Genomic DNA, 13906 nt, shown 5'->3' with positions numbered 1-13906 from the left:
AGTGACACACCTACATGTCTTTTAAATCCCTCCAGGGATGGGTGACTCCACCACTGCCATGGGCAGCCTGTTCCAGAGCTTCACGACCCTTTTCATGAAATCATTTTCCCTAATATCCAATTTGAACTTCCTCAAGCTCAACTAGAGGCCATTTCCTCTTGTCCTTTCACTTGTTATTTGGCAGAAAAGACCTACCCCCACCTTGCTGCACCTCCTGCAGGGGAGTTCTAGAAAGTGATAAGGTTCCCCCTGAGCCTCCTTTTCTCCAGGCTGAGCCTCCCCAGCTCCCTCAGCTGCTCCTGGTGCTCCAGCTCTGTTGAAATGAAGAATGAGCTGTTGATCTCCATGTGCATGTTGAAAGTCAACACGCTTTACCCGGGAGAGGCAGACGCCCAAAAAAGTGGATGTTATCTTGGAATAAGTGCTCAAAGTTCATTTTCCCTGTAAGAGAAGGATACCACATGGTAGGTGATGTTAAAGTGCTGAAGTCTTTTCACTTGCAAAATTGCTTGGGGCTCCTTTGGAGGTTTGGTACATGCTGGCTCCCTACAAACTCCCGAGTTGGTCACAGTGTGTGCTTGTGGAGCTTCCGTTTACCAATATGACTTGTTTGCACAGAATAAAATATTCAGCAGGGCATGAAACAGCAAATAAATTTCCCTTTCTAATAGTAATATGGGAATTAGCCTACATTACAGAGCTTAAATCACGCTGATTCTCCTCCAGGGCTGGAGTAAAATTTTCAGACTCACCTCTTATCTTTGAAGAATCTAAACCATATGGAAATTTCCTGATTTTGACACTCTTACTCATAGGTCTTAGAGTGTTTAGGTTTTTTCTGGTGCAACAATCTCAGTTCCAGGTGTGAGATTTTTCAGTAACAAAATAGTTAAGTCACTTTCTAGCATCAAGGAATTTATATCAATAAGGGAATAGCAAAGCCAATAGATAATATGATGATCTAAGTGAATTGCACCAGTTTCAGTTATGGCAGTTGATAGTGTCATTTTCCTACACACAGAGACCCACTTAGCTCCTTCTCCTTGCTTAAAAATGGGTCATGAGTTCGGAAAAGAATTAAGATTTTTCAAATGTTACTTTTTTCCTCTGGGCAGAGAAACAGCTTCTTGGGAGCTCTGCCTCTGAGAAACAAAGATTACTGTGATTTTTTTACTAGACCTTTCGAAGCACTGATACAGCTTTTTTTTTTTTTTTTTTTTTTGAGCTCATTCCTCATAGCAATCATTCCGCCCTGTGGCCCATATCCTGTTTTTGAAAAGCCATTTCCTTTTGGTGCACGTCTTTCCCCTGTGTTTAGGTGAAGCAGTCAATGGGGCTTTCAGCCGTAAGGATCAGAACGAAATCAAATAAATTACTTCCAAAGATAGGAAACCATTTCACACCTTGGAGCTTCATTTTGCTCCAGCTGTAGCACGTTCCAGCTCCTGCCACTTAGAGCCGATTAGAAACCAACTGACCTGTTGCGACACTTCAAATCTTGGTAGAATTTGCACTTTGCCTGCAAGCTGACACTTTGTGTTCATCCTGTTTGGGTTTGGAACTATAACTGTGAACAGGGCGATTGCCCTGGAGTGATGATGAAAAAAGGGTTTTCATTCACTGCGCCCTCCTGAGAAACAGAAAAACTTCACTGAGGTTTTCTTTTCTTCCTTCCCCTTGCAGCAGTGTTGGGCACAGTTTTAAACCAGTAGATAAGCATTGATTCTTTACTTATAAGGGTGTTGAGACACTGGCACAGGTTGCCCAGGGAGGTGGTGGACTCCCTATTCCTAGAAGTGTTCAAGATGAGGTTGGATGGGACTCTGAAAAACCATTTCTAGAGGAAGGTGTCCCTGCCCATGGCAGAGGAGTTGGGACTGGAAGATCTTTGATTCCATGAGATCTGACTCCTCAGCTAAGACTCAGATATTTCACACTGTTGTCTTGGCCCAACACAGCCTTGATGTAGTTGAACAGAAATGGCAGTGGGAGATCTCTTTAAGTTCTTATATTAGGTTGAAATGCTGTTTGCACTGGAACAGATTGGGAGGAAGAAAAATAACTGAAAAATGCCTTTCTCAGGAAGCTTTATGCTCTGCTCTTTCAGCAAAAGGGTTGTAAAAAACCATGGAAAAAATAATTGGTAGTCATGGTATTTGAGGATTTCTCTGTCCTTCTGTCCTTCCACTTTAAATTTCACATCCCTTAGGTTTTTTTCCCTTTTTATTACTTTTAGAAATGTTTTCTTCGTTACTACCAGACACTCTGTGACAAATCAATATGTGTGCTCAATGATAAATACATTGAGGTTCTGTGAGCAGGACAGCTCTTGCTGGCATTTAAAAAGAAATCCAAAGTGAATTTAGGTTGGACACAAATACATAGTGTTTACATGAATTCTGGGGTTTTTTTCAAAGAGAGTGGTAACCTGTAGTCACGATTTATGGAGGCTCCTATTACCACATCTATTCCAAAGGTTTTCTCACGCCCCTTTATTCTGGAGGAACTGTTTTAATTGAAAAACAACCTTTAATTGACCTTTTATCTTTCAGTGTAGAATCTGTTTGTGCTACATTGACAGGCAAGCAGCCTGCAGAGAAATACAGTTCTTGTCTCAGAACTCTGATTGTGTTGGTTGTGGTTGATGTTCATTTGTGTTTGATTTCTGCAAAAAATACTCATTCAGCCTTGGGTTTAAAGTTCTTGAATTAATGTGGAGAAGGAGGTGAAACTTTATTTCATATAGTACTGTCCTTGCAGATCAAGTGATGATTTTGGACACATAAAAATACATATGGGAAAGAAGGTAACTGTATATGTATGGTGATGTCCCAAGGAAGAGTTCCAATCCCAGCAGGACTCAGGTGCCAGGTGAATCAAGGTTCTGCTGCAGTGAGAGCCGCCTACTTGCAGTGTGCTCTGTGCCTCAATTTTCCTGTCTATAAAACAGAGCTTATAAATCTTGCCATCATTTACATAGTGTTTTGATATCAGGTTTCTCTCCAAGTCTGAAGTAACAGTAATTATTAGTCGTGGGACTGCTATTTCCCTTTGATTTCTCCCCACCTCCATATTGCCATGTGTGCAGCCCCTTCTTCAGGACAGGCTAAACCACCCTCGCTGAGATTACTCCATCACCTCTAATGGTGGAGCACAAAACCATTCATTTCTCCACTCTGGAGTCTAAAGTCTCTGAACTTCATTAGCCCAAGGGAGTGGTAGGCCCAAGCGTGCTCCGAAATGCCGATCTCCTGTTTTGATAACTGAGCTCTAAAATCAAGATAAACAAGCTGCCCTATATACTGAACATGTCCTAATTGCACACTTCAGGCATGCCAGCCAATCGATGAGCGTGTGTCGCTCGCTAATGAATATTTGTAGTTTTGGAAGATTTCACATGTGGTGTTCCCTGCAGCTTCTGCAGTTATTAGCAGAGTGGCTTCGAAGACCCTGTGCAGGAGGAGAACCTGGCTTTAGACCAAGAAACTCTGTAACTTAATTTCATGTGTTAGCTGGGCATGGTCACTCTTATTCAAATTGTATTAGCTAATACTTCTTTCAAACTGTTTACACTGTGCACAAAGTTGTGTTTAAAGCCCTATTAGCTAATACATTTCCTAGTCTAGACTTGGGAAGGGTTGACTCCCTGAAGAACTCCTAGCAGGACTTTGTTTACTTGCAGGAGGTAGGAGAGGGAGGAGGGGAAAGAAGGGGCAGTGATGTTTGAAACCATCCAAATGACTTCTGCTGTGCCAATATTTTGCTGTCTGTCCCTATCCTCGCTTTTTTTATAGCAAAGAGTTTGTTTATTGAGGGGTGGCTCTCCAGTCATAAGGATAACTTGGCAAACCATGGAAGTATTGGCACCAGCCAAGGTCTAGGCATTCAGCATTGGGAGCCAGGACTGTCTGTGGAATGGGGATGACACAGAAGAAGCATCTTGGGGATGCTTGGAATTGGGGATAGCCAGTCTGGCAGAAGTCCCAGGAGCCACACACTGAGACTTTCACTGAACCAGAAACACATCGTGACCCATAGAGAAAACTTCCTTGGTGGGAGATAACAGTGGGGTTTTGGATGTTCCCCACTAGAAGGAGAAGAAGGCTGGTTTTGATGCGTAGGCTGCTCCCACAATGGCCTGACAGTAGAACTTCCTTCCTTCTGCAGGTCACAGGCAACATAAATTAAGACTCCTGCACTTTGAGTCACAGTCTAGCACCTTACTGACACATATACAGAGCCTGAGCCCCACATTAGGTACATGAAGCAATCACTGGGACATATGTAGTGTGAATGTCTTCAGTGTTGCTGATGGAGGAATCGCCCATCACCCTTTAGATTCCACTCTTTGATTTTCCCCTCCTGTTTTCTCCTAGAAGGTGTGATGCTGCAGCTGGGGGTTAAGGGGGGATTACCAAACTCATTGCTCTTGTTTGTTAAGTATGTTTTTACTATACTTGCCATAGTTCTGATTTTGTAGTGCAAGTGGCATATCTTGTGAGAAAAAGCACCATTATCTCAGCCAGGCATTACATACTGTATAATTCCAAGCCTTTCTCAAATGATGGCTCGGAATTTTATTGACCTGAAAATTCAGACAGTGCCTCCAATCGTAGTGATGCTGCCTTTGGAGTATCAGAGTTGCAATAAACGCCAAAGTTGAACTTAAAATTCACATTGGCAGTGGAGCTGGACATTCCTGGTTCTCAGGAATCATTGCAATTTGATTTTTGTCATGGTTTCTTTACTGATGTCTCCATTTTTTACTTTCTTAAGTGCTCCTTGTCCCTGGAATGTCTAACTTTTCTTTAAGTCACTCTCTTTGTACAGTCCCATCACAAATCAATTGCACTCACTCAGTTACCATTCAAATATAAATAAATTAGTTTAACAATTTACCAAAATGTGGAAAACCAGATAGACCTGTCCTGTGTTTTGTTTGAGGTTTTGGTTGTTTTTTTAGGGTGTTTTTTTTTTTTTTTTTGTTTTTTTTGTTTTTTGTTTTTTTTTTGTTCTCTGTTTTTAAAACATCCTTTTCCTCTCCTTTATGTTTCTAACCTAGAGCCTTGTAATGAGGGCTTTTTCTGGCTTGTCTGTGAAATTGCATGCACATCAATAACACTGTGTATCAACAGTCATTAATAAACGTTGGGTCCTCTATGTATCCCCCTTTCTGGGCAAGATTGTTCTATACAGTGTATTTACTAGAGCTACATCCTGTCTACTTCAGCTACTCCAGTAAGTAGCAATATTTTAACTGCTGAGTGTATAGTGTGCGTCATTTATTTGTCCTGACTAGATCCACTGCTGATTTCATAAACATTTGGGGAAAGAAATACCAAACTAGCAAATATTTGCAGAACCCCCTAATGTAGGATCTTAATAGTATGATATCGTCTCTCAGTTTGAAGATTAAAATCAGTGCTGTTCACAGCTGATTAACTTTCCTTTCTAATATTTCCCACAAATTGAGCTAATGCAATAAAACTTAACGAAACAAGGTTTAGTAAAGCCACAGAGAATATTTATACGACAGTGAGGTACAGACTGGCTCGGGCTGTCCTGGCATTCACTTTGTGATGGCTCTGTGCTTTTTCCTGTAAATGGATGAGTGCAGCAATGACAGCAGTCCTTCTGTGGGGTTGAAACAGCTTCTTTGGTGACTCCAGGGTGACATGAATTAGCTGCTCTATATTTTCTTTCTCTCTAATTGGTGATCGATGGTCCCTTTCTCTCCCATCAGCTCTAACAAGTCTCAATGTTGCTCCTACAGAGTCATCAGCAAAGTGGTGTCAGCTCCAGAGGCCAAACCTTCCACTCCTGCAGCGCGGCCCAAAACGCCTCCGCCTGTGCCGTCACCGGTGCCAGCTCCCGTTCACGTCACCCCTCCTCCGGCTCCAGCTCCTCCTCCTCCACAGGCCACCATCTCACCAGTCCTGATCCCACCACCCTCCCCAGCTGTGTCAGCAGCTGGAGGCTCCAAAGCTCCCGTTCGGAGCGTGGTCACCGAGACTGTCAGTACTTACGTGGTAGGTAACACGTGCCGTGCTCTGTCCCAGTGCCAGGGGCAATCCTCTCTGGAATTGGTGAGCTCCTGGTTGGCTCATTGTCTCAAGCTGATGGTTCCTGGATTCCTAGTGTTTATCCAGCTGTTTATCCAGCTCTTGTTTCCACACACATGTTTTGAGGGGTTAATAACTTAATTGAAACACTACAACTTGGACTGAATTTTTCATTGGTTCCCAGTTCCAAATTTAAGTTCCTTCTAACAAGTCCAGCTATATCACGTATATTAATTTCTGCTAACTGAGCTGGAGCACTTATTTTTGGAGGTGGAGGTTTTTTATAGGTGCTTTCAAAAGTGCTGAATTGAAACCTCAAATGTCAGACTCACCATAGATTTTGCTGTCAGTCAGGTAAAGTACAAAACCCTCATACAACATCAAGAACTTGACTTAGCCCTCATTTGAAATGTGTAGCATCCACTAATCTCTTTCCTGGTTTCCTCAACGTACAGAAATTACAGATGTTTGTGCATATTAGAAGGCTAGATTGTTCATTAGTCTACATTTCATTTGTGTGTTTGACACCTGCTCTGAACTTGGCCTCAGCATTCTTCATTCTTTTGGAAAAGTCTCTTGTGTAACATGGTGTAGGAACTATATTCACGAAAAGAATGTGGATATTTGTCTGGGTAGGACAAGGCTTGCTGTGCTGCTGAGAATTTCTGCTTTCGATGCTGTGTGGAATGAAGTCCTGAGCATTTCTGATCCTTGAAAAGCAACACAAGGCTAGCAGTGTTGTTATCCTCCCTGTGCTGGCTAAATTCCAGCTTGGTTGGTGACACCTTGCTTAGCTGCAATTTAAAAATCCCACCATTTAAAACACCTAAAGCTTACTTTTATTACAGTTTTCTGTGCTTGAATTGCAACATATGCATGGTTTGGGTTGAGTATGTTTGTTTGTTTGTTTTTTAATTTTTATGATTCTTATTTTAGTATTGATTTCTAATATAAATCTACCCTGCATTTCTAGTGGAAAGGTGCTTCCCTGCTGGACTTAAACTGCTGTATCATGTTACTGGTCTCTATTTAAACAGCTGCTACATTTCACTGCTGAGTTAGTTACAGCACTGGACAACGTCACACAGGCTCTGCATATCCTTAGGGTGCAGGACACAGCCTCACCTTTGATATCACAGGTGTAAACCCACAGTAACTCTTATTATTACAGTCACTAGTATTATTGTCATTGCTATTATTACATTAGTGCCCAAATGTTTCAAAATTTACTTCAGGAGTAACATTTCCTGAATGCTCTACTACATCCCATTTTCTTCTGTAATTATGAAAAGAAAAAATTTAGAGATTATGTTTGTTTTAAAAAGAAAAACCTAGCACATTGTCTAGGTACTTCCAGTGGTAACACTCTTAGCACATTAATGGAGAATTCAGAGAATGTGCAGGCTGCAGGTTATTTTTGCTTTTCACAGAACGGTTATCACAGAATGGTTTGGGTTAGAAGGAACCTTAAAGACCATCTTGATCCAACCTTCCTGCCACAGGCAGGGACATCTTCCACTGGACCAGGTTATTCAGAGCCCCATCCAACCTGGCCTTGAACAGTTCCAGGGATAGAAGTACACCACCTCTCTGGACAACCTGTACAGTGCCTCACCACCCTTACTGTAAATATTTTTTTCCTAATATGCAATCTAAACCGAAGTCCCTTCAACTTAAGACCATTCCCTCTTGTCCTGTCACTCCAGGCCCTTGTGAAAAGTGATGTTTTACAACATTATAGCTGAAACCAAGGCTTTACTGCATTAGGACCCAACTGTGTGCACGTGCAGAGAGACACCTGATGTGATAGATTTATAAGTCAAAATGCTCAGAGAGAGATTGGAGAAGAAGAAAATTATTAATAACTATTAGCCTCTTGTATGAAGGAAATCCAGGAGACAGAATGATTTTCCTCAGATTACATGGGAAAGCTGTTCTAGAGATAAGAGTGGAGCCAGTGTGACAGGGGTGCACAACTCCCTTCTGCAGAGGAGGAGAGGCGGGTGATTTTATAGTTCAGAAAAGAAAGGATACACATCTCCTTGCTGGATAGCATCTCAGTCCATGTGCTATGCTCATTAGTTCTCAGTGGTTTGTACTAACACAGCAGTCAGCAATCCCACTCTGTCCCTCCTTGCATGACCCTTGGCTCATTAAGGAATGAGAAGTTATGCAATATTTTTAATATCCTTATTTAGTGGCCCAAGTTCTTGTTTAACAAGCAGGCAGAGGTTTCTGTGATTATAGACCACCCTGCCCCTTTCCAGCTCCTGAGAGCCTGAGGCAGGCATTCTGCAGGGGAAAAAAGTACCTGAAAAACTAAGTTTGGAGAAGTTAGGGTGCCTGTATTCTGATGGGGTAACACCTGGCAGTGCTGCCTACAGCTGGCAGGGCCAGTGCCCAAAACAGGCAGCACCAGAAATGGGGTGCCCATGATGGGGGTGCAGCCAGGTGTTGAGACAGGTTTTTGTAGCCCTCAGCCCATCATCCCACAGCATCCCTTCTCTTCAGCCCCATGACACAGTGTTCCCTCACTCCCTAGCAGGGTTTTCCCACCAAGATGCCTCTAGACCTCTTCACTCCGAGCCCAGACACTTCACCTGGGGAGCAGATGCTTCTCCAGCAACTTAAAATGACTTCACAGATGTGAGATTAGATGGTAGATAGGAATGATTATTGCAATCAATCAGCTTGGAAATTGAGTTAATTTTATTATGGTGCCTACTCCATATCTCTGTTGTGAAGAGGATTGTTCCCTGGTTAGTATTCCTGGGACTTGTATTTTTGAGCCTTAAACCACAAGAACATTCAGGGCTTTAAGAGGAATCAGGGAAGAGTGATGTGTTGGTTGCAGCTCTGGTACATTCCTATTGATTTTTCAGGAAGTGGTGTAAGATGTACAGACCACCGTGTAGTGGCTTTTCTATTTTTATTTTTTTTACTAAGAACATTTGGGGCTTTTCATCTGCTGCTTTTTAATATCATGTTTGTAAGATAGCAAAAAGTTATTGCCTGAGATATGTGTAAATGCATAAAAGCTGAGAACAAAACAGATTCTGTTTTTGAGATTCAACGATAATGTGCAAATCTTCATAAAGGAGTGATGGAGTCAGGGTAATGCCCCCAGACATTTTGTACTTTGTATTGTTAATTGCACTCCTTTAGGTGGATGCTGTGACATTTTGCATGTATGTTTTTGGCAAAGAGCTGTTCAAGAACCACTGGAAATCTAAAAATACAAACAATGGGTCAAGCAGGATATAAACATTAAAAAATGCATATGATGAACCCGGTGAGCAGCTGCCCAGTACTGTAAATGATCTGCCTTTCTTGTTTCATTTACCCTTTAGTAAATTGTACTGCGACATAAATGTCATAAGGGGAATGGAAAGTTACTCAGTAACAACTTTTTTTATATCCTGATCTTATCAGCTCGTTGGAGTTGAAGACTTTGGCTAATAAGTAATGCAGCAATATATACACACAGCGCTGTATATTTTACATGCACATAAGAACTGTTATCTTACGCAGGAGGCTGCCGTGGCTCCTGCTTGCCATTAACAGGGTCGAATTTTAAAAGTATAGACAGAGAGGCAATTGTGTCCTTAAGCCCTGGCTCCGTGTGTGAATGCCTGTGCTTAGGTGGGGGAGTGTAACTGGCTTTACTGGTTTACAGGACAATGCAGGAAAATACATGATTTTGTCGTCATGAGCAGTGTAGGGAAATCAATTAAGACGTAACACTGAGCTCTCATGATCAGAGAATTCACACATAGCAACAGGGGCTGCTGAATGACTTAGCCAGATAAGCAAGAAACCATTTTTTGTTGTTGGTTTGGGGTTTTTTTAATGTCAATTTTCCAGCATGCTTAGCCCTGAAAACCAGCTAACTTTGCTTTTCTTTGCACCAGATCCGAGACGAGTGGGGTAACCAGATCTGGATCTGTCCTGGCTGTAACAAGCCAGATGATGGCAGTCCAATGATAGGTTGTGATGACTGCGATGATTGGTATCACTGGTAAGTTCCTCTCATCCATCCTGCTCTGCCAGTGCCTGGCAGATTGGGGCTATATTATTAAAAAACCTTTTTTTTTTTCCCCTAATAGTTCATGACGTTGGGAATATTTAAATAGCTCTACTGTGTCCAATTTAATAATCTGGAAGATATTTTTATCTCTGTTGCTCTGAAATTTGAAAAGGCAGATTTTAAGCTGTGAAGGAGAGTTACTTTTTAATTAATGGGCATTGGTGATAACGGTTGTTTTTGAAACTGCTGGGAAATATTGCTGATTCGGGTAATTTTGTGAGAACTACAGGATTATGAGCACAGTGTATACAGATAGACAGTTCAAATTATGAAGCATTGTATGAACAGTAATATAAATGTCAGCTCTTATAAAAAGGTTAGGGGAAATTAATCACTTTTTAGGCAATATTTTTTTAAAAGCTACATAAAATCATAAGGGTTTTTGCAGATGTGTTAAAGAAGCATTTGAAGTGATTTTAAATCTAGTCTATTACACCTGAAAGTGCAGTCATATTTTCTACTAAAATAGCACTTTTTATCTGAGTATCCTTTTGATATTTCTCTTTTGTTTCAAAGCAAGAGTTCTTAGGTCTCGATCATTATATTCATTAAAATAATGATAATTGCTATATTAATTCGAAGGCCAGATCCTGTTTCCCACTGGAAAGTTGCATTTTTTGGGGGTAAGAAAGAAAAGCAATGTTACTCCACTGAGATGATGTGATATTTTCCCGTCCTTCACAGGCCTTGCGTTGGGCTTACAGCTGCACCCCCAGAAGAGATGCAGTGGTTCTGCTCCAAGTGTGCCAACAAAAGGAAGGATAAAAAACACAAGAAGAGGAAGCACAGGGCACACTGAAGGCTTGGCAGGGGACTGAAGTCGTGCAGTCACTGCAGCACCTCCTGCCCCGACTCGGCTGCGGGAGGGATCCACCCTGCCCGCGTCCCCCCGCAGCTGCCAGGGCTGTGTCTCTGCAGTGAATCAGGGGCCAGGGGATGCCCTTGGTCAGGGGCTGTTGGGTTTCACAGACTGTCCGAGCCCAGAGCATTGGATTTTGGTACATTCTGATGCTGTTTCTTTGCCCTGCCAAAGGGGAATTTGCACAGAGAGCTGTGAAGACTTCGGTGGTTCCTGGACCGCTCCCGCTCCCGTGGCTCGGCAGCAACAAGGATGAATGTTGTAAATACAGATATCTGTCCTATTCCTTCTCGATTTGTTATTAATCCCTCTTGAACCTTTGCAGTAAGGTGCTGAGAGGAGGAGAAAATGTAAATTGCAGTAAGTTGTAAACTGAGACAACCTTCTGGAATGATTTCTGTAGTCTGGATACAGTTCAGCCTCAACTCTTGCTGAGCCAGATAATCATAATGTGGAAATAAAAAGTGGCTGGTAAATATTTTTGTGATGAGAATATATGAAGCTTTTTTCCTTGATTTTTAGTACTAACATAAAATAAACATGTTCAAGCTTTTGTGATATATCTTCTATTTTTAAGAAAAAAAAGTTTCTATTGTGTCAATTTTTTTCTTCCGTGTGAATTTCTTTCGGTGGACCTGTAATATATTTTATACTTTGATTTTTGCTTTGGTTGTTTTCTTTTTTTTTTTTATTTTAAAGTCTATGTCAACGTACCTTTTCATTGCTTGTACATTTCATCAGTGTGTAAAAACACTTCCCATTAAAAGATTTTCACACGTGTAAATACCTGATATTTATAAAGTAATTTTTTTTAATTATTTTTTAGGGCTTGAGGATTTTTGTTGTCATTTGCTCGAGAATATAAACCTAGCAGCTACTAAAAGCCCGTGTGACAAACGCCTGTCCTCATGGCTGTAAGGGATTGGTGAGCTCTGCCCCAGCTGTGTGTGCACGAGGAGGTGGCCAGCACCATAATTAGGCCTCGATTCAGATACTTAAACGTGTGGTAACTTCTAAAGAAGTGAGTAATCCTATTGCCTTCAAGGAGCCTGTTCCCACACTTGGTTATACATGTGCTTAAATGCCTTCTGAATTGGGAGCTTAGGCCAGGGGGGCTCTGCACTTCTGGTCGCAGTTACAGCGTGTTAATCTGTAGCTGGAATTGACTTTTCCCCCCCCTTTTTTTTTTTTTTTTTTTAAAAAGAAACAGGTGGCTAGTGAGTTTGCCAAAAGCATCGTATTTGGGTAGAGGAGATGCAGGTGTGTTCCTCTGCTTTGTGTATCCCCTTGGAAGGACTAGTAATCTGAAAACCAGTCACATTCCCCATTGAAAATGTGAGGGGAAGGTGCAGAGAAACTGAAATTAAAAGTCAGTGTTAGATATTGTAGTGCAATGAGTCTCAGAGCTAAATAAGAATAAATCTTGAAAACAATTTATGCCTTTTGTTTTTAATCAATTTTAGATTGCATTGGTTAATTTGGGGATATTTGTATTTTAAACCAATGCAGTGAGAGTGTCTGATGTTGGAAAAATGTGGCCCTTTAGCCTGTTGTTAAGATATTAAGAGTTATTTTTTAAATGCATCCAAATTGATATTAATGAGAATGAATTAGTCATGTTTTTAAAAGTACCAGTCTAGTTAGGGAAATGAGGCTTTGCTGATAGAACTGTTAAATTGCAAATCAGTGGAGATATGGATGAAATTGGTTTATTAAAAGTGCACTGTTACCTGCTTTGTTCAATGCCATCTCGTTTATATTCCGTCCCTGTTAATTACCAGTCAAGAAAGTTCTTGGATTTGATTTTTTATTCTATTTTATTTTGAATTGTTGGATGTTGCAATGCTGATTTTTGGGTTTTTCCACATGTAATGTGCAGACATACAAAATACGCCATCTTTGGTCATTTCTGGTTGCAATAATAAAGAAATTAGCTTTTGGTAAGTTGTTTATGCATTTCCTCCTCCTCTCCATGAATCAGAACTTCTCACATTTAATCGGCTGCATTACTCAGGATGCCATGGGAGGGCTGAACTTGCCCTGTTCAATGGCTGTTCAGCTTTCTCTGCATGAGAGAAAGCTGCATGCCTTGCTACTGCTGTTTCTTAACATGGCTTTTATGATTTTATAAATGACCCCTGTGGCAATAAAACCAAAGCATCATTTTCAGGAGGCTTGTGTGGCTGAGGGGATTAGTAACAGGAGAAGGGGCCCTTCACCTCCGGGTCATCAGTTTGAAGCCACGCTTGGTGCTGAGCCTGCCTCCCTTTCACTTATGCTGGTGTGGATCAGGAATCAGTGGCATAAATGAATAATCATTCCAGAAATGGTTGTCCCTGAGTAGCCATGTGGCTTGGACCTTCTTTACAGATCCTGGCCCCACCCAGCGCTGAGCAAGCCCAGCTCCTTCCCCAGACCTTTGTATTTGCTGCTGGTAACTTCACAGGTTGGGTTACTCCTCCTTAAAACTTTGTGTATGGAAAGTTTGGGAGCAGTTGGGGCTGCTCCCTAGAGTCACTGCTTGATTTCAGGGTTGGGATTTTTTGTTCATCTGAATCCTTTTATGATGTGTGTTTTGGACACCACTGTCCATGAGAAGGGGGCAGGTGGGTAGGCTGCAGGTTGATTTGCTCACTGGATGTCATGGGAGGGATCCAAGTCTCTGAATGGTTTTCCTGCCTTGAAATGCAGCTTCATCAAGAGGAGCATCAGTTTGGGGCACTGCCTCTGGGTGGTTGGAGCAGTTTAGAACTGGTGTAGAGTTTAAAAAGCAAAGAATTTAAGAGTTTTCAGTGTGGAGACAACTCACTCTCTGCTGCACTATAAGGAGCAGACAGGTACAATTTTCCCCCTTTATGGATGCACTGTGTGTTGTGGATTTAAGCAGCACAGTGAGAA

General features: G+C 41.6%; 1 protein-coding gene across 1 annotated transcript in view; it reads left to right on the top strand.

The window, feature by feature from the left end:
- TAF3 (TATA-box binding protein associated factor 3) overlaps positions 1–12952 on the top strand; it is a 113784-nt gene extending 100832 nt beyond the window's left edge. The window contains exons 5-7 of the mRNA XM_066318846.1: positions 5774–6029; positions 9974–10080; positions 10834–12952. Coding sequence (XP_066174943.1) covers positions 5774–6029; positions 9974–10080; positions 10834–10948 — 478 coding nt within the window. The 3' untranslated portion in view covers positions 10949–12952. The remainder of the gene's footprint in view (positions 1–5773; positions 6030–9973; positions 10081–10833) is intronic.
- The last annotated feature ends 954 nt before the right edge of the window (positions 12953–13906 follow it).

Source organism: Sylvia atricapilla, chromosome 5, assembly GCF_009819655.1.
Source record: "Sylvia atricapilla isolate bSylAtr1 chromosome 5, bSylAtr1.pri, whole genome shotgun sequence".
NCBI lineage: Eukaryota > Metazoa > Chordata > Aves > Passeriformes > Sylviidae > Sylvia > Sylvia atricapilla.
This window is presented reverse-complemented; position numbering and strand designations above follow the sequence as displayed.